Source organism: Diabrotica undecimpunctata, chromosome 9 (assembly GCF_040954645.1).
Source record: "Diabrotica undecimpunctata isolate CICGRU chromosome 9, icDiaUnde3, whole genome shotgun sequence".
Classification (NCBI taxonomy): domain Eukaryota; kingdom Metazoa; phylum Arthropoda; class Insecta; order Coleoptera; family Chrysomelidae; genus Diabrotica; species Diabrotica undecimpunctata.
This window is the reverse complement of record NC_092811.1, coordinates 13,953,508-13,972,659: the sequence shown is the minus strand read 5'-3', so window position 1 is coordinate 13,972,659 and position 19,152 is coordinate 13,953,508. Positions and strand designations below refer to the sequence as shown.

At 32.4% G+C, this 19,152-nt stretch overlaps 1 protein-coding gene across 5 annotated transcripts in view; it reads left to right on the top strand.

Annotated features, from left to right (window-relative positions):
- The window catches only part of Nos (Nitric oxide synthase), a 588,325-nt gene extending 570,090 nt beyond the window's left edge, over positions 1–18,235 (top strand). For all 5 annotated transcript variants that reach the window (XM_072542783.1, XM_072542782.1, XM_072542784.1 and 2 more), the window contains 5 exons: positions 81–291; positions 3,787–3,874; positions 5,502–5,769; positions 5,875–6,066; positions 10,996–18,235. In XM_072542783.1, coding sequence (XP_072398884.1) covers positions 81–291; positions 3,787–3,874; positions 5,502–5,769; positions 5,875–6,066; positions 10,996–11,103 — 867 coding nt within the window. In that variant the 3' untranslated portion in view covers positions 11,104–18,235. The remainder of the gene's footprint in view (positions 1–80; positions 292–3,786; positions 3,875–5,501; positions 5,770–5,874; positions 6,067–10,995) is intronic.
- Positions 18,236–19,152: the final 917 nt, after the last annotated feature.

Genomic DNA, 19,152 nt, shown 5'->3' with positions numbered 1-19,152 from the left:
GTATTTTCTTATAATACAAACTATGTTAGGAATATTCTAGTGATGTATTGTACTGGTTATTAACTGGATTTTGTTTTAAGGACTCGGCTTCATACGAAGAATGGCGTCACTGGAGGTATCCTCATCTTTTAGAAGTTTTAGAACAATTCCCCTCAGTTCTACCTCATGCCGCTCTTCTTTCCGCACAATTAAGTGTACTTCAACCAAGATATTACTCAATATCTTCAAGTCAGCGCCTAAATCCCAATGAAATCCATCTAACAGTAGCTGTTGTACAATATAAAACTCAAGGTACAGTATAAACCATATTATATTTTTTTGTGGCTGTAGCACTAAGTATTTAGCCAATTATGTGTTGAACAATTACTAATATTAATATTCTAATATAATTAATACTAAAGAAAAAAAAGTATGTATCTATACTAATAATTTCTCGTGCAAAAAGTGTATCTATTCGAGTCAAAAAATATCTCATAAAATCACTATAACTGAATCAAACAAAAAGAGAAAATGATAGCAAGAAAAAACAAATATCAGGAGAAACAGCGATACTCACTTCTCGTCCAGGGACCCATCAGGACATTTGTTTAAGACATTACTAGCAATAGGCAAAAATACGTATTATTACAACTTATCATGCAAGGCAAAATACGAGGAAAACGAAATGTGGGAAGACGAAGAATATCCTGGCTTAAGAACTTTAAGGGAATGGTTTGAATGCAGTAGTGCAGAACTTTTTAGAGCGGCAGTCAACAGAGTCTGCATAGCCATGATGATTTCCAACCTTCGATAGAAGATGGAACTTAAAGGAAAAGAAGCAATAGGTCACGGAAAGAAAGGTAAATAACAATTGGGTTAAAACAAAGATCTAACGAGCTTAGCTAAGACTGACTATAGACGCACATTTGCACTATGTATAAATTTAATCAGACAATCATAGACTTTTTTATTATTAGGATACAATAGGTTCTTTATTTGATATGGAGGAAATATTTGCAGAGTTTGCAAGTTGTTTAAAAGAGTTCCTGATTGCTGAAACACTTAAAAAAGATGTGGTTAAGATCTCCTTGCTCTTGACAAGTTCCGCATAAGTCTGAATTGTATATTTTGATTAGTGCAATATGAGCAGGATAACAAGCATGTTTGATTTCTTTCAGAGATGAGAAAAGCGTCAGGGACACAAATTCTCTCATCTGCTAAAATTTCAGTTCTAGAGGTTATTGCAGCTTTAGCAATGGAATCAACATGCTCAATATGTTTTATACCAACATGAGCTTTTACACAAATAAAATTCGTAGTTTTATTTTTATTTTTAAGGTTGACAAGCATGTTCTTAACTTGGTAAATGAAAAGATTAGAATTATAATTGGGTAACTTTGTATTTTTGAGAGATAATAAGACTGACAATGAATCGTATAATATCAAGACTGCATTATTGTTTAAACTGTCGAAATATATCAATTGAGAGGTAATTTGAACATTTTTTCTGTTAACTTGGATGAATGTAGAAAGCACTTCCGATGTTTTGGTTGCACCTGTATAGATTACAGTTGCCTTGGACCATTTTTTTATATAAGAATTTAAGATGTATGAATCTAATAATGGAGTATTATAATATGTATGTTGGTATGTGTATGTCAGCTTCATTAAAAAATGCGAAACAGTCGTTAAGATCAAGGTTGCTAATACTGTTGTTGTCCTTATTGTTACACATGGCTCTAAAGGCCGTGCAAAAGGTTGGTGAATTTTTGTTGGAGTCCAGTAACTGTTTGTTAGATCATTTGTATTTAGTGAGCTTATGCCAGTATATAAGGAATTGTTGATATATGAAATTTTCACTACAAATTTTTTACTTAGATAATCACGTCTAAAATTTAAAGGAGGTTCTAAAGCTTCAACATGCAATGGAGGTCTTGGAGTAGACTCCATTGCTCCCATACATGTACGTAGAACAGTCCGTTGAAATACATCAATTTTATTTAAACTTTGTTTACTTGATGATCCATAAAGTATACATTCATAGTCGAGAATGGATCTGATGTAAGATTTGTAAAAAAGCAAAGCTGTTTCTACGTCAGCACCCCACTAAGTTTTAGAAATTTGCTTTAAAAAATTGATACTTTTGTTGCTTTGGTCAAGCATATACTCGATGTGTACTTTCTATGTTAACTTTTGGGGGCTTAAGACTGATCCCTGGGGTAATCCCCAACTATAATAACTTGGTCCAAGAAATTCATTTTTATAATTTCTAACGTATAAGCATCTATTAGTGTAGCAATTAATTATGGTTTGTGCCAGATTTGTGGGTATTTGAAATTGATTGATCATTTTGTCTTTTAATCGAAGTAAAGACACACTGTCATAAGTACCTTCGATATCTAGCTAGAGATAAAGTAGGCAAATAGTTATTTCTAGAAAAGTTACTCTGTATGTCCGTTACAAGTGTAGCTAGAGCATCTAAAGTTCCACATCCTTGTTTGTATCCAAACTGATTGTTTGGTAGTAATTTTTTAGTGTGGACCCACCATTCTAGTCCATGTTTTAACATCCGTTCCAAAGTTTTAAATACACACGAAAGAGAAAATGGATAAAGCCTGCAAAAGATCCTGAATATGGATCTTTTGCAGGCTTTAGAATCGGCTAAAACTTAATTTTCAAAAATAAAGCTATTTTATAATAACTGCTTCTGGTATTTTTTCTTTTAAAATACCATTAAGGAAAGTCGTTGTTACATCTAAATGGGGTTGTATCTAAATTTAATTTAATATATAGGGTCATTAACAATCTGAAAGTAAAATGCCTAACAACAGACAGAGAAGTTTCATTAAAATCAATATCAGCTTTTGAATTAAATTCTTAGCCACTAAAAGATCATAGTACCATACATTATTTTCACTGTTACGCTTCATTTTTTAAACCCACTTCACCCAATACACCCAACATAAACGTCTCCTTCTAGAGCATGTACAAGCTTCCTTTTGAAAATCCACTTACACCCAACACAAACATTTCCTTCTAGAGCATCTAAAAGCTTCCAAGCATCATTCTCTTGAAACTATTGAAGCTCCTTCTTCATAGCTTGTCTCCATCTCTCCTTGCCAGGCTGTAACAAAGCTTCTTCAACTGTAGAAGGAGCACTATCGGTGACTGTCGGTGGTTGATGTTTTCAGGACAGTAACATGTGACGAAGTCATCAAATCATCAATGTAGTTGTTGGAGTTCTTTCTGACTTACATACTTAACTGTGGAAAGTTCAACTTTCCACTTCTCGGTCGGTAATCTAACTTTCACCTGTATCTACCACTGAATATATGGTTCCTTTAGTACAGTCTAATACAATTTCTTGTGTAATTTCGCTAATTGTTAAAATTAATTTTGCTTTGACTTTGGTATCATGTTCAGCTACTAATTCCACGACACATTTAGATAATCCTTTTAACACTAAGAAGTTTTTAACTACAATCAGCATCACTATAATTTTCTCTTGCTTTCAATTTGGGAACGTTAACTATATAACTGCTGCCCATTCTTTTCCAATCACGGGAACTGAACAAAAAACTGAACAGGTATTTTTCGCTTAATCTGGACCCATAAACTGTTATAATGAGTTGATAGTGAAATGAAACTCGCTCCGTTAAGTTTTCAGCGCAGATTCAATTTTAGGTTAAGGAGCAATATTAGATCTTTTAGGTACACCAATGTGTTTCAATGAAAATTTCAAGTATCGCAAAATTATTTGTAATTTAAGAAAGTAATGAAACTAATGCTTTTTAATATTTGTTTTAGATGGAGCTGGTGACTTACATTACGGCGTTTGCTCAAATTACTTGAAGGATGTTGAATTAAACACTGAGGTTTATACTGTAGTTCGAAGGTGAGTTTAACTTCCAATATTTGATATTTTGTTTGTAAATGTATTTACTATGGAATCACTAACAGGAGAATTTTACTGTCATCATGGCATGTGTTTGTCTTTTTAAAGACGAATTACATGCTATGATATTCTCAAGTTAAACTTGATTTCATGTAATCGAATGAACTATCTTATAAGTAAAGTCGTCCCAGGAACGCAACACAACAATATTGGCAATATTATTTTAAAGTCGTCTACTTTAAAATGTATAATCTATGTCTGAATTGTCAATATAGATGAGTCAGATCAAATCAAATTATTAAAACAATTTTTCACTAAGTAACAAAAAAAAAACAAAAATTTGTTTAATTTACTAATGTTTGTATTTTGGGAACGATTTCCGACGTGGAAATTGAAACGTCAATAAACGTACTTTAACCTTTAATTGTGGCTTATTCCCATTTAAATAGTAATTACTTTAAAATGCCACAAAAAAAAAGCTTCAGAACAATATTAGTACATTTCCTTTTTTGCTAGAAATTTCACTTAAATATCCATTCGAATCAGAACTGGGTTCTTCGTTAAAAATAACTCCTTCTTCCGAAGTATCAGGATTTCCCCCAATTACTTCATCTTCTTGTCGAAATAATGCATCAGCAAATGCTCGGAGTTCTTTATCTGTAAGTCGATTGGGATTTCTAACTGGAATCTGATCCCTGAAAAATAAAATTACTAATAAAAATTTTTATCTACATGAGAAAAAGTATTGTTTAGAAAGAAAAATATATTTTGTGCTATAATTACTTAAAATACTTACATTTTTTACACGCGTGGCATATTTTGTACACCACTGGGAACAACAAATAAAAAACAGCTAATTACGATCTTCTCAAAACGCCGATTCTAACGAAATTAGCACGTTCCAGTGATCGGTTAGATAGATTAACAGGGTCGGTCTGTAAAATTTAAAATATATTTGCAATATAATTAGTGACTTATAATAAAAGTGACTAAAATGACCTGCAGATATTGGATTGTCATATTTCGAGGAGTTACTAACAATGATAGAGATAAAGTCTATAAAAGATTGAAAATATTTATTGTGCGTCATTAAAAACGCACAAACATTATTAAATATAGTAATTGATTTACGATAGTAAATTTGTCAAGCTAATAGACCTATTGTTAAACTAAAATCACAGATAATAAAGATGAAGATGAATTGGAAGATCTTTCTAATCGCTCCAGGTAGAAATATTGGTAGGGTAACTCCAGGTAAATTTGATATGATATGATATTATGCAAACAAATGCCCAAAATGTTTTAAAAAATGCAAATTTTACCAATTCACAAAAAAAACGGATTAAAAGTTACATATTATCCGCTCTTTAGTAATGACGGAATAACTAACAGTTACTGGTGATAGACCAGCGTTTCTATGTTTGATTTATGAAAAGAAAGTATTCGATATAGTAAGACTGACAGATGTAATCGATCTTTTGCAACTTTTTTAACAATGGTTCTTGGTATTAACATTAGATTGTATACTTCAATACATTGTAAATATTTTTAACTCGGAGTTAAAGGCGTATTTACGTCCATCGTCGAAAACGTTTACTTCTAATTATTTTTTATCTTCCCTTTTCAGTGCCCCAGGATTTTATCTACCAACGGATGAGTCGCTTCCAATTATTGCAGTAGGTCCCGGAACTGGAATTGCACCATTCCGAGGTTTTTGGCAAGAAAGGGAAGCCATATTAAAAGAAAAACCTGGTAATTTAGGCAAAAAATGGTTGTTCTTCGGTTGCAGAACGAAAGATATGGATCTGTTTGGAGACGAAAAGGACGAAATGGTCAAAATGAATGTTATGGACCGCGTGTTCCTTGCTTTATCTAGAGAACCTGGTGAACCAAAGGTAACTGATTTGTATACTTAATATCGAAAATAGTACAAAACAGAATAAGATAGTTGCGACTTGAAAACTTGTAATTGGATATTAAAATAGTTATTTTATTTTTAGGTCTACGTACAAGATTTAGCCTTAAAAGAATCAGCCGCAATTTACCAACTTCTCGTTAAGGAAAAAGGTCATCTGTACATTTGCGGAGACATTACAATGGCTGAAGATGTGTACCAGACAGTCCAAAACATAATTCAGAAAGAAGGAAAAATGAGTGATTCAGAAGTTCAGTCATATATGTTAGCATTGAGAGTAAGTATAAAAGTTTTAAGAAATTATAATTATATGAAGCGTGCATTTCTATACCGTGGTAAGTTCAAAATTATAAATTTTTCAAAATGAGTAAAAAATAGTTTTTTATGGAACATGTTTGTTTCTTATAAATGGATAAGTTTAAAGGTATTACATCAGGGCTTTGCAAATTGTGCGTCGCAACGCCCTGGGGCGTCACTGCGTTGTTCCAGGGGCGTGTCAGCGCGGACTTTTAATACAGAAAATATATTTATTTGATTTTAAATGAGTATAAAATATATGTATTAATAAATAAATCATCAAGTCGATAGACCCTTGAATTACTCGAAATTATTCAAAAAATTGTTCAATCCGAAAATTATCATTTGGTCCACGACATTTTCCCAAAAACGGAAAATTATCCGGACATTGGCAACACAGGAGTCGAGTGAGCGCTGGGCGCATTCGGTTTCGCCGGTCGGCTCCTCTCCTTCGTGTTCCCTACTGTCACTGTCACGCGTGTTATGTCATTTAGTCAAGTTTTTGTTTTATTTAATTTTTTTTGCTATCAACAATGGATACTTATATTCAAAAGAATAGAAAACGAAGTGAAGAGTCAGGCGAAGGCAATAATGTAAATTTAAGTAAAAAGAAGAGATATAGGAAATATGACGACCAATATTTGGATTTTGGATTAACCTGCGTTAGCGGCTGAACAGTTCACAGTCATTCACAAGATAAGCTAAGAGACTTTTTTTAGAAAATTGCGAGATCTAAAACATCAGACCATGGCTTTGGTTTCAGGAGTATCAATTCCTACCAAAGTATTGCTCGCCTCTAACATGGTAGCTTACCGTGTTGCCAAATGTAAAAAACCACATACGATCGCTGAGGAACTGATCTTACCTACAGCAATTGATATGATAACAGGGATGATGGGAGAATAGGCAGTTAAGAAAATAAAAAGTGTACCTTTTTCAAACAATATTTAATACAATACAATATAATTGTTAATTCAGAATTTATAATAAAATTGGCATACCTCTGTGACATATTGAACAAATTAAATGATCTTAATAAGTCTTTGCATGGAAACAATACTCATATCCTGCAATTGGCAGATAAAATGACTGGGTTTCAGAAGAAGTTGCTCTTATGGAAGAGAAAATTAGAAGATCAAGAAATTGACTGTTTTCCTGCTTTACAAGGTATTCTACAAGAAAAATCGATAGAAATTCTTGATCCGTCTTTAAAAAATATGTTTACACAACACATGTTATCATTGAGCGAACCCTTTGAGAAATATTTTCCCGAAGATATCGAACAATATGACTGGGTCAGAAACCCTGTCCTGTCATCCACGCCATCCACGCCATCCACGACACTTTCAACAAAGGAAGGAAAACAACTGACAGAATTGTCCTGTGATTCCAACCTAAAGCTTTAATACGACAAGGACAAACTGTTTTAATTTTGGAGCTCACTTTCTCATGAATATCATGCCATCAGCACTGCTGTATTAAAGGTTTTATTACTATTTGTGACTTCGTACTTGTGCGAAACGGGCTTTTCTGCAGTTGAGTAATTAAAAACAAGTACAGGTCAAACATAAACTTGAAAAAGAAATGAGAGTTGCAATTTCCAAACTGGAGTCCCACTTTCATAAGCTGTGCTCAAAAAAGCAAGCATACCCCTCACATTGACCAGCCAGTTACATAAATAAATATCCCTTTTCATTTTTGTGCTAATTTTTTCATTTCGTTGTTGATTCCTAATAAAAAATATAAACGTTCTAATAGTGTTTTTGTTATAAATATAACCTATTACTAAGCTAGTACTAAAATTGGTAAGTATTATTGGGGGTTGGGTTGAGGGGACGTCGCAAAAAAATAGCAAAGTCCCAACGGCGTCACAGTACGAATAAGTCTGGGAAGCCCTGTTTTATATAATACAAACATATCGCAAAGGAACAGTAAACAGAGCTTACTTAAAAAAATTAAAAATCTGTCTTAATTCAAAACATTGTAAGCGCCAGATGTTTAACCATTGTTTCCTACAGTAGAAACTTGACTTAAGTGATCTGATACTTTTTGGCATCATCGTGAATATAAGGCAGCATTATTTCAACATATGTTCCTTTTTTCTCTGGCATACCAAAGTGAGTTCGAGTTTTTTGAAGTTCTATGAGTCTTCTAATGTACCTGCAGATTTGAGTACCTTGATCTCACTCCATCCAGCAAGCTCACTATGTCCTTTAGCCACTATCATCATTATCATCATCATCAGCCTCTCTCAATCTACTACTGGACATAGGCCTCCCCTGTTTGTCTCCAAAGTGTTCTATCTTGTGCTTGCTATATCCAGTTTTTTGTTGTCTTTCGTAAGTCGTCTTCCCATCGTGTTGGTGATCTTCCTCTGCTACGTTTATCGGCTCTTGGTCTCCATTCAACTAGTTTGCGAGTCCATCTTCCGTCGTTCATTCTGGCAACGTCTCCAGTCCATTTCCATTTTAAGTTACAGCTTCTTTCAATGACGTCTATGACTTTGGTCTTAGCTCGTAGATCTTCGTGTCTAATCCTGTCTCGCAGAGTGGCCCCTATCATAGATCGCTCCATTGTTCTCTGCGCTACTCTTAGTTTATGTGCGTTTTTCTTTGTGAGCGATAATGTTTCTGCACCATAAGTCATCACCGGTAGCACGCATTGGTCGAAAACTTTTTTCTTCATATTAGTTGGGATGTCACTCTTAAAAACGTTCCTAAGAGCTCCGTATGCTGCCCATCCTTGTATTATTCTTCTAGATACTTCGGTTGTGTGATTGTCCTTACTTATCTTAATTTCGTGACCCAGATATATATATTTGTCTACCAGTTCATTCTTCATTTTGTATTTCAAGGTGTTTACTTGGTACTAAGTTCGTCATATATTTTGTTTTTGTTATATTCATTTTTAAACCTATTTTATGACAGGCTGTACTAAGTTCTTCCAACATTTTCTTTATTTGTCCCAAATCGTCTGCAATCAGGACTATATCGTCTGCGTAGCTTAGGTGGTCTCCGTCCACATTTATTCCTTTGTCACCCCATTCGAGGGTTTTGATCGCTTTTTCTGTTTCTTTTTCGAGAAAAAGCGAAAAGGCGATTAGCCACTATTACCGTCCCAAATTACTCTTTTGTAAGACAAAGCTGTGTAGCTCTTGAAATTCCTAACTTCTTTGTGTTCAGTTTATCACGAGCAATGGATTTGAAAACATAAAACTCCTCAACCACCATGCACAAAAATGGATTTTTCTGGGCCACACTAGTAATGATGTTAACAACATTCATCAAAGTATAAGCCCTTTACACTGCTTTACGTGTTTCTATGATTGCGAAATATATGTCGTAATTAAGGAAAATGTGTCGTTTCACGGAAAATGTATGAATAATTTCCTCAAAAACATTTAGTATGGTCATATACACGGTGATCATGATTTTTATTTTGACATTCACAATTTTATTATCCGACCACAAAACAAAGTAAGCTTTTTTTTCCTTGATTGCCAATTTCCTTAGTAAGGTAAGTATATAATCATCATCATTTTGGCTTTACAACCCTGTGTGGGTCCTAGCCTCTCCAAGAATTTTTTTCCAGTCGTCCCTATCCATCGCCTTCCTCCGCCAAGCACGTATTTCCATATTTCTCATATCTTGATCTATGTTATCTAGGAATCTTGTTCTGGGTCTTCCTCTTCTTTCGTCTATCGTCTTATTCAGACAGCATTTTCATTTACCGCTCCATAGATTCGCCTTAGTATTTTTCTTTCGAAACATCCAAACATGTTTTCATTGCTTTTTGTTAAAGTCCAGGTTTCTGAACCATATGTTAGGACTGGGCGTATTATTGTTTTGTAAAGTTTTACTTTTGTATTTCTTGATATAACTGTAGATTTAAAAAGGAGATTAAGCTCAAAATAGCATCTATTAGCGGTGCAAATTCTGCGATTTATCTCTGCGGTAGTGTCATTTTCAGTATTGACGAGCGTTCCCAGATATACAAATTCGTTAACTGCTTCGATGACGTCGTTTTCTATAACAAGTGGCTGTAGTATTTGTGGTTGCGTACCTACTTTCATGTATTTCGTTTTATTGGTGTTTATTATTAAACCCATTTTTGTAGCCGCTTCCTTTAGTGCTACCTACGCCTCTCGTGCTGCGTTTTTCGTTCTCCCAACAATGTTGATATCATCAGCATATGCTAGGATTTGCACAGATTTGTTATATATTGAACCGTAAGTATATAACCAAGAGCTAATTTCCCAAGTCTTAAGTCCATAAACACATGAATATACTTCTCTTTTACTGGTATAAAATAACTTATTTTTTATACCGTAAATATATAAAATATTAAATTAATTAAATGTATAAAATATTTTTATACCGTATCTATTGGATTTGCTTGATATGTACTGGCGACACGAGCACCGATCTCTATAAGCTTCCAACTTTTCATCTGCGATTACGTATGGCGAATGAGAGAAACAGTTTTTCTGATTTTTGTTCCACTTAGTAATAAGATCTTTTATTGGCGCTAGTTTATCCAAACTAACTCTATCATGCCTTGTATTGATATCATCAGTTCGCATGTACCTTAGTAAATGTCTGAATCTCGTAATATTCATTGTCAGTCAGAAAACCTCTATATCAGTGCCGTCCGTTTTCCACAAGTCTGTTGTATTAAGGTGACTTGCCTTTCTGACACCTACAAAATATAAGAGACCGAAGAGGGCACGAATTTCATCAGTGTTTGTTGGGTATATATCTCGATCGCGATTAAAATTTTGTTTTTTTTTTCTTCCATATTTAAGTCCATAATAAGTCCATATTAGTAACTTCAAGCAAAACAAGAATGTAAATTAAATTTAAGCCCCAAATATTGACCGAACCTTGTTCTAACACTTTGTATGTTTCAGGACGAAAATAGATATCACGAAGACATATTTGGTGTAACTTTAAGGACCGCTGAAGTTCATAATCGATCAAGAGAATCGGCAAGAATACGATTGGCTACAGAATCTTAACAATATTAGACCATTTTAGATTTAAGAGAATCTATTATATATTAAATAATATAGACCAATCTGAAACAACATTGAACGTACAGGTTTGCCGAAATATTTCCCAAATAGGATTCACACAACTATTTTAAATATATCTGTTTATATTAACTTAATTAGATAATTTTTATCGGAAATTAATTTAAAATAAACAAAATTAAATTTTAAACTAAATGCTATTTATTAATTGTTAAAATAAATTTAAAATACCATTATGTGATTCGTATCTGTGCAAAACAATACGAATTTGACATAGCAAGCAACCATCAATACAAGGCATATTTTTGCGAGTAATTTTCGAAATAGTTGCCTGGTTGATAGATTTATAATGGACCGTGGAAGTGATGACGTAGATTTTATTGACATCTGTCAGTTTCACTTTCCAAACAAACCTTGTTTAGTGTGGATAATTTGTATTTTTCGTTATTTTTTCATTTTTTTACAGAATCCTTCCGCTTTTTGCAATATCTAAGTATTCTAATAGTTACTACAACAATTTTACAAGGTTGTGTAAATAATAAAGCATGTTGTTTTATAAAAATAGCAATAAAATGCATGTATCAATAAAGTAAGGTTAGAATGTCTTTAATTTAAACTTTTAAACTATATTTCATAGAAATAGAACACTGAATTATGATGGTATTATCGTAAAAACACTATACTTAAAAGAAAAAGCAACAGAGGAAGCAAAATGTTAACTTTATAGACATTAAAAAGTCTTGAGATTGGACATTTCAACTTTTGTTTGGAAAGTAATTGACAGTTGTGACGTCACACTTCCACTGTCCATTAAAACGACTGCTGCTGTGCTTTAGACATTACTGAAATAGCCGGGGAAGGTCATTTGATCGCTGCCTAATGAGCATTACAAAGAATGATATGTTAAAGAAATTCAATGTAATTTTATTGTTTTTGTATTTATTATAATCTATTTAACAACAGCTTTTACAAGCATTGGCTAAAAACGGAGATATCTATCAGTTTTCATTCAAGCATGTGGTTTTTTACTTTACTAAGATGCATTTTTTAGCTTTATTAAATGATATTGAGACATTTATAACAGTTTAGGTTTTTGTTTATGTATTCTCTGGCCTTTTTTAAAATTACTTAAATACTAGAGAGGTAGTTGATAAAAATTTGTATAGCTAATAATATATGTTGTACTCAACAACCGAATTCGGCCGTTTGTTTATTTCTCACATCGCGTTTCGGGTATTTTTGAAGTGCACAGAACGCATTGTGGATATATTGCGAAGACCCACAATACGAAACTACGAAGATCGTTGGACACACGTGACAATTTTTCGCGTTATGGGCAATACAAATACCCACAAAGCGAAACTTCTAAATTTATTTAAAAAATGTAAATAAAAATACGAAAAATATAAAAATGATGGCTATAAAGGATGTAAACGATGCTAAATGATGTAAATAAAAATACAAATACCCACATAACGAAACTTCTAATTTTATTTAAAAATCGCAGATAAAAATAATTTTTAAATGCAAAAATTTTTAGAACCAAATTTCTTCATTTATTTTTGCATGTCAGCGATTAATGACACTTTGAATTACATTGTTTGTTTCTTTGTTTACAGAAACATTTATTGTCTCCACAAAACCTTTTACAGTTGCATCTGAGAAAACCTTGACAAGAAACTTTGGATGACATATTTGCTGCAGTTCGCAAGTACTAATATCATTTGATTCAAACATGAATTGCGAATTGGTTTGAAGGAGTTTATTTCTTGAAAATAATCTATCTAGTGGTCCATTCTCAGTACTAAGTTTGTACAAGCGATTATTATTAATTTCAGAAACAATGGCTATTACATTTCATGGAGTTAATCGACCTCTATCAACATCCGGCACTCGAACCAAAACATTAGTCCCTTCTTTTAAAGGAGCAAATCTTTTATTTGACTCACATATCCCCATTGATGTCTGAACTCTTATTATTTTATGTGATTCTTCTCTCTCATTCAATATTCTCTTACTTCTTTGGGTTAACTGATCATTGAAATTGCCGTCAACTTTACCTTATTGTAGTTTGTTTTGTAGTTTATCAATGACATCTTTCGGAAGGTCTGGAAATATGTAAAGATAGTTCAAACACTCCTTACCATGGAGCTGCGCGAAGGCGGAGTCAAATTCATGTAAAGGCAGAAAGGTTCTTTTGTAAGTGGAATTATACAGTGCATAGTACAATGCGTTTCGCATGGAAGTGGGGACTAAACCAAATTTCGTCTACTGCGCCGTGGTCAGGAGTGCTTGCAGTATCTCTACCTACCAATCTTTTTCTCCGTAATGTCCTATATTTATGTGGGCTGTATGCATAATATCTAATAATTGCTCACGATGAACAAAAAAATTTGATTTCCTCTTCGTTAGTGTGTCTTTTGGCTATCAAATGTTCATTTTCTCCAATGCTTAATAATTCACATCAACTAAGTCTTCGATAATGTTTAGATAATAGTCCTTTGCCGAATCTTCGCAATTTTTGTGCTTCTTTAACCTAATAAATTAGTTTTTTACAGTCGCCTTGTAAAAGTAGCGTAGACCTAATACTTGACTTCACGTAAAGTTTATTCAAACCATCCTCAAATTTATTTTTAAGGTTTTCGATTGATTTACCCATTGTATTAGACATTATCAGAAAGTACACTGAATAAAACTCGTGTTACTGGTAAGATTCGATATGCGATTTCTATATTTCCCTTTGAGGGTATTTATATTGGTAATAAAGCGAAATTCGTCGTGTGTTTCCGATGGCTTTCATAGTTGTGGATCATTGTATATTATCCACAACGCGATTTGTGCACGTCAAAGATATCCGAAACGCGATGTGAGAAAAAAACGAAATTCACAACTTGTTGTGGGTATAAATTTCGGTGAAAGGCCAAATTTGGATATTGATTATAACATATCTACCTAACAAAATTACTTAAATTTATTTGCATGGTATCCTTTTCAAAAAAGTATTCAGATATTTTTGTGGAGCTATTCTAAGAAAAAACCTTCTCATTTACATTTTTTGTTATAGTTATATGTTTCTTTTCTTTATATAAAATGTATTGAAATGGTATATTATTTTACTTATTTTTCTTGATTATATATTTCTGTAAATTTGTGTTAAACACATTTTATAGTCTACAAAAACAGTATATGTAGACACATACGTCTTTATTCTCTACTTTTGTACTAAAATGGAGTTCATTAAAAAAACTGTAATGAATTTATTACACATCAAGTCTACCAGTGATATTAGTAAAATTTCTTAAAAACCAGATCAAAACGACAAAAAAAATTGTGCCCTTAACGCTTCTTTAATATGAAAGGAACTTTAACTAACATGTAAATGAAAATGGAAATATTCGGCAAACCAAAATTTATTTGCAGAGGCTTTTATTATAATATGTTGACGGGTTGGTCTACATAAAGCATTTTAAGGATTATATTTTTATGTAAATACTTACGTTTTTGTAATAGACCAGACCTACATAACTATTAATACTATATATCTTACCTCTTTTATTGACATAAAGAAGGCATTTTTTATACGAACTTGTTATAGTTTATTTTTATGAACGAGAGAGTAATTAGCATAATTTTAACTGGTAGCTCCGACCACTCCATGGGTGTGCTCAAGATTAATTGAAAAATTACTTTGAATAATTGTAAAAAATAAATGAATTATTTCAGTGTTATAAAGTGTTATGTGTATGTAAACAAAAGTGACCTCTTTTATCACACACTATATTAGAACTGACTGGCCTACATTAAAAAGGGTTTTAAAAAATTCACATTTTTTTTTAATTTTTAAAAATTACAAAAGAGAAAAAGAGTTTTTAAAACCGTCTAAGGTATGTTAAATAGATGAATAAAAATATTAATATAAAACTTACAGCTACTTGTTACAAATCCAAATCAGATTCAGAAGATGAACTTTCAGAACCAAGATTTATAATAACTGGCTCGATCATTTTATCAGTAATATTGTCCAGCTTCCACATTTTTTCCTCTTCTTTAATAGTGTGATTTACTGCCTTTTCCCAGTTTTCAGGTTTTACATTATTTACGGCCTCCAAAAACAACTGTTTAACATCATGAATTTTAAAAGTGGTATTTTTTCTTGAAACTTCACTCTTTATCTGTGCCCATACCAGTTCAATCGGGTTTAATTCACAATGATATGGTGGGGATCTAAGTACTGTCATTCCACGATTTTTGGCAATTTCATCAATTTCGTATTTTTTAAATGTTTCTTTATGAAGGGCACACAACGAATAAAGTTCCTTTCTTATAGATCCGGGATGGTACGTAATATTTTTTGAACTAAGCCAATTCTGCAAGTCTTTTTTTAACCACTTGGTTGTGGGCAGTCCTTCTATAAGTCTGGAGTGATAACTTGCATTATCCATTACTATTACACAGTTCTTAGGAAAAAGATCTATCATTTGTTCGAACCATTCTTGAAAGACATCAGCGTTCATGTCTTCATGGTAGTCACCGGTACGAGTTGATTCAAAAGTTAATAAACCACCTTCAACAAAACCGTCTGAACTGCCAATATGTACTATTATCAGCCTGCGTCCCTTTCCTGATGGTGGGTTTAAACCAGTAGATAAGTTATTTACAAAAGCGTGCCTTTGACTTGTAACAGTTTCATCCTGCCAAAATTTATTTGGTGTATGACCCTCGTTGATCCATGTTTCATCAAGATAAAATATTTTTCTTTTTTGGTTTCTCATTTCCTTTATGGTTCTTAGAAAATGTCTTCTCCATATGACAATATCGCTTCTTTCTAATAAAATAGACTTTCTGGGATTCTTTTTCCAGCGGAAGCCTATTTCTTTTAAAAGTTTCCATAACGTACTTTGACTCATTTCTGGGTAATCCTTATCATCTCGAACTGAGACAAGAACTTTATCCAATGTTGGAAATTCTTGTCTAAAGAAGAATTCATGCACTTTCCGTCGAAGTCCTTCTTTAAAATGATATTCTATTTGAAATTTTGGTTTCCCTGGAGCATTACGTGGCATTTGAAAACTACCACATTTCTCTTCTTTAATAACTCTGTAAATCGTAGATTTCCCAACACCAAGTGTACTGCTAACTAACTCAACGGTCTCATCAACACTTTCACATAAACGTTTGTCTGTAAATGATTTAAAACAATTAAATATTAATGTTTTTTCATTAACTGTTAGAGGACCAATTTTTCGGCGTTTACACGGCACTTCCAAATTTTCCATAACACTAGTATACACAATAAACTGCACCTTGCAACTGAAGTACCTACTTTTAGTGAACTGTTAAGAATTTTGAATACGCCACTTGGACCTTCCTATATACAAAATGGAAAAACCCACTATCACATTTTCTGTGGAATAAGTTTAGAAGGTAATTATCTAGTCAATTACTGTCGTAGATTCCTGGAATTAAAGAATTAAATGTTTGATTGTTGAAACCCTTACTTCGTGGAATGCACTCATTTCAGATAAAATAAAACGTTTTATTTTATCTAAAGAATTAAACTTTATTTTGCAAATAGGTAGGTACTTATTAAACTTTTATTGGTTATATATAACCAATAAAATAAACATCTTACATTTCTTGCAAATTCATTAGTACCTGTTAACCTCCATCACTCCGACACTGGCAACCTTATTTAGGGATTAGTAACCCTCACAACTATTGTATTCTATTCTGCTCCAACCTTTATACCTGGTGGTCATACTCAATTTAAAATTGTTTTCCTATATACTTCTGTAAACTTGTTGACAAATATCTGTTTTTCATTGAGTCACCCGTATCAACAGTTTAGGGATTTGCATACATAATTTATTGTTTTATTACTCTCTCATACATAAAAATACACTATAGTATATACTAACACTAAAAACACAATTATATCTTTTATGATATATTTATTACTTGACAATACAAATTTATATTTTAGACTAACCCTCTACCATTTAATTTAACATATACATTTATGCTTGACTCCCAGATTTTGATAAAACGTTCAGCGCCGCTATTGGAAACCAGTCGAACCATCGAATTCTCCAGTACGTCTTCGAATTCCTGACATATGCTTCTCGAGTAGTCTCCAGATAGACAGGTAGCTCTGCCGTTCGGATGAGGATCAGTAGCGTATCAATATCAAAAAAGACAAGAAAGATCTAAAAATATTATAATAAAAACACAAATAAAATTTACTATAAAAAAATAGCAAATATTTAAATTGAGAAATAAAATTAAAAATGTACAACCCTTTATCTGTAGTATCATAAATACATGTATGTGACTTATGAGTGATTAATACACCAAAGGACAGCACACTAAACGAGGAAGATATGAATTAGTTGAGAAAAATAGCAGAAGAAACTAAATTGGATTCTATAAGAAGTGAAGGAGTAAAAAAGACATAAAATAGGAAACAAGATATGTGAACAGCTTGAACCAAGGAAGACTTACAAAGCAGCAGCTCCAAAAGACGTAATGAAATAATGGTGTATACCGAGAGCAATGCTATTTAGATGATGTCCTTTATGTAGAAAGGGACAAACTTATTAACTTATATAAAAAATATCGATAACACATTTGCAGAGGTTAGTATGTTACGAGAAAGGAAGAGTCCATGAGAATTCGGAAAATAGGAAAAGCTGTTGTATTGAACAAAAACCGTTCCTATTTCTACTTTTACTATTTTTTCTGTTCAAAATAGAGTAAAAAATATCAACCCAAAATCATATTAATTAAACTATGATTTTATTAAAATATTGTTATGTTAGGTCTGATCGATTACAGTATATCGTACTAGGAATAAGTTTTCTAAAAATTTAATATTTTAAATAAAACTGTTCCGCGCGATTGCGTTATATATTTACTAAAAGCACAAATTATCCAATATTTCAAATGTTGCACATTTAACAATTTTAATATTTAATGAATTTCCATATTATATTATTAACAATGAGTGAATACCACTTTTAATAATTATTAATAATATTAATGATTAAGATTTTAACATATTAATCATCGAATGTACTTATCTATTTTTTCTTCAAAGAATATAAAAAAGAATTTTTGACATTGTTTTTGATATTTAAACCTTTTTCTTATTTCAGCTTCTGATGAAATTTTGGGCATGCCAGTAGCATTACTTTTATCAAGTCTTTATAATAGGACAGTGTGGATAAAAATAGATTCAGTATAAGACAAATTTTGATTTATTGACTTAAAGAAGGACTCTGCCTTAGTACAAAGTAAACAACGGACAGAATCCTAACATGCGACATAGCAAATGAAAGGAGAGGACATAACGAATATATTTAGATAGAAAAAACAAAGAAGGCGACTACCAAAAGGGCACTACACAGCATCTTCGTTAATAATGAACGTATAGCTATATACGGGATATTACATGACACTATAGATGGAAATAGAGACACTATAAAGTAACTTTATTGGCCTCTGACTGAGTATAAAATAAACAACTAGCCAAATCTTAGCATGTGACACATCAAATAAAACGACGTGAGACGTATAGTAGATATAATGTATATAGCGAGCTATCAAAAAAATATGTATTTACTGAACACAGTAAAAATATGATCAGAAGAGTACCAGATCATACTTTATATTTACTTAGTTTACGTGCAAGTGGAAATATGGTGGAAAAGTGGTAATTAATACTCTACATTCCCTTTTTAACAGGATATTAAAAGAAAAAAGGATCCCAAACAACTGGAAGGAATCCGTAACCATTATCCTACACAAGAAAGGGAATAAAGCAGATATAAAAAACTACCGTCCTATAACACTCCTCAATGTAATGTATCTTATATACTAAAACGCTAAGCCCTTTTCTTGTCCACCACTTTACTCAAAAACCATATTAGATAATTAAAATATTTTTTCGGAATATTATTAGTATTACGTATGAGATTGTCAAGATATACTTTTGGTACAAAAATTCACTTCCGGTTTTGAGATGACCGGAAGTTA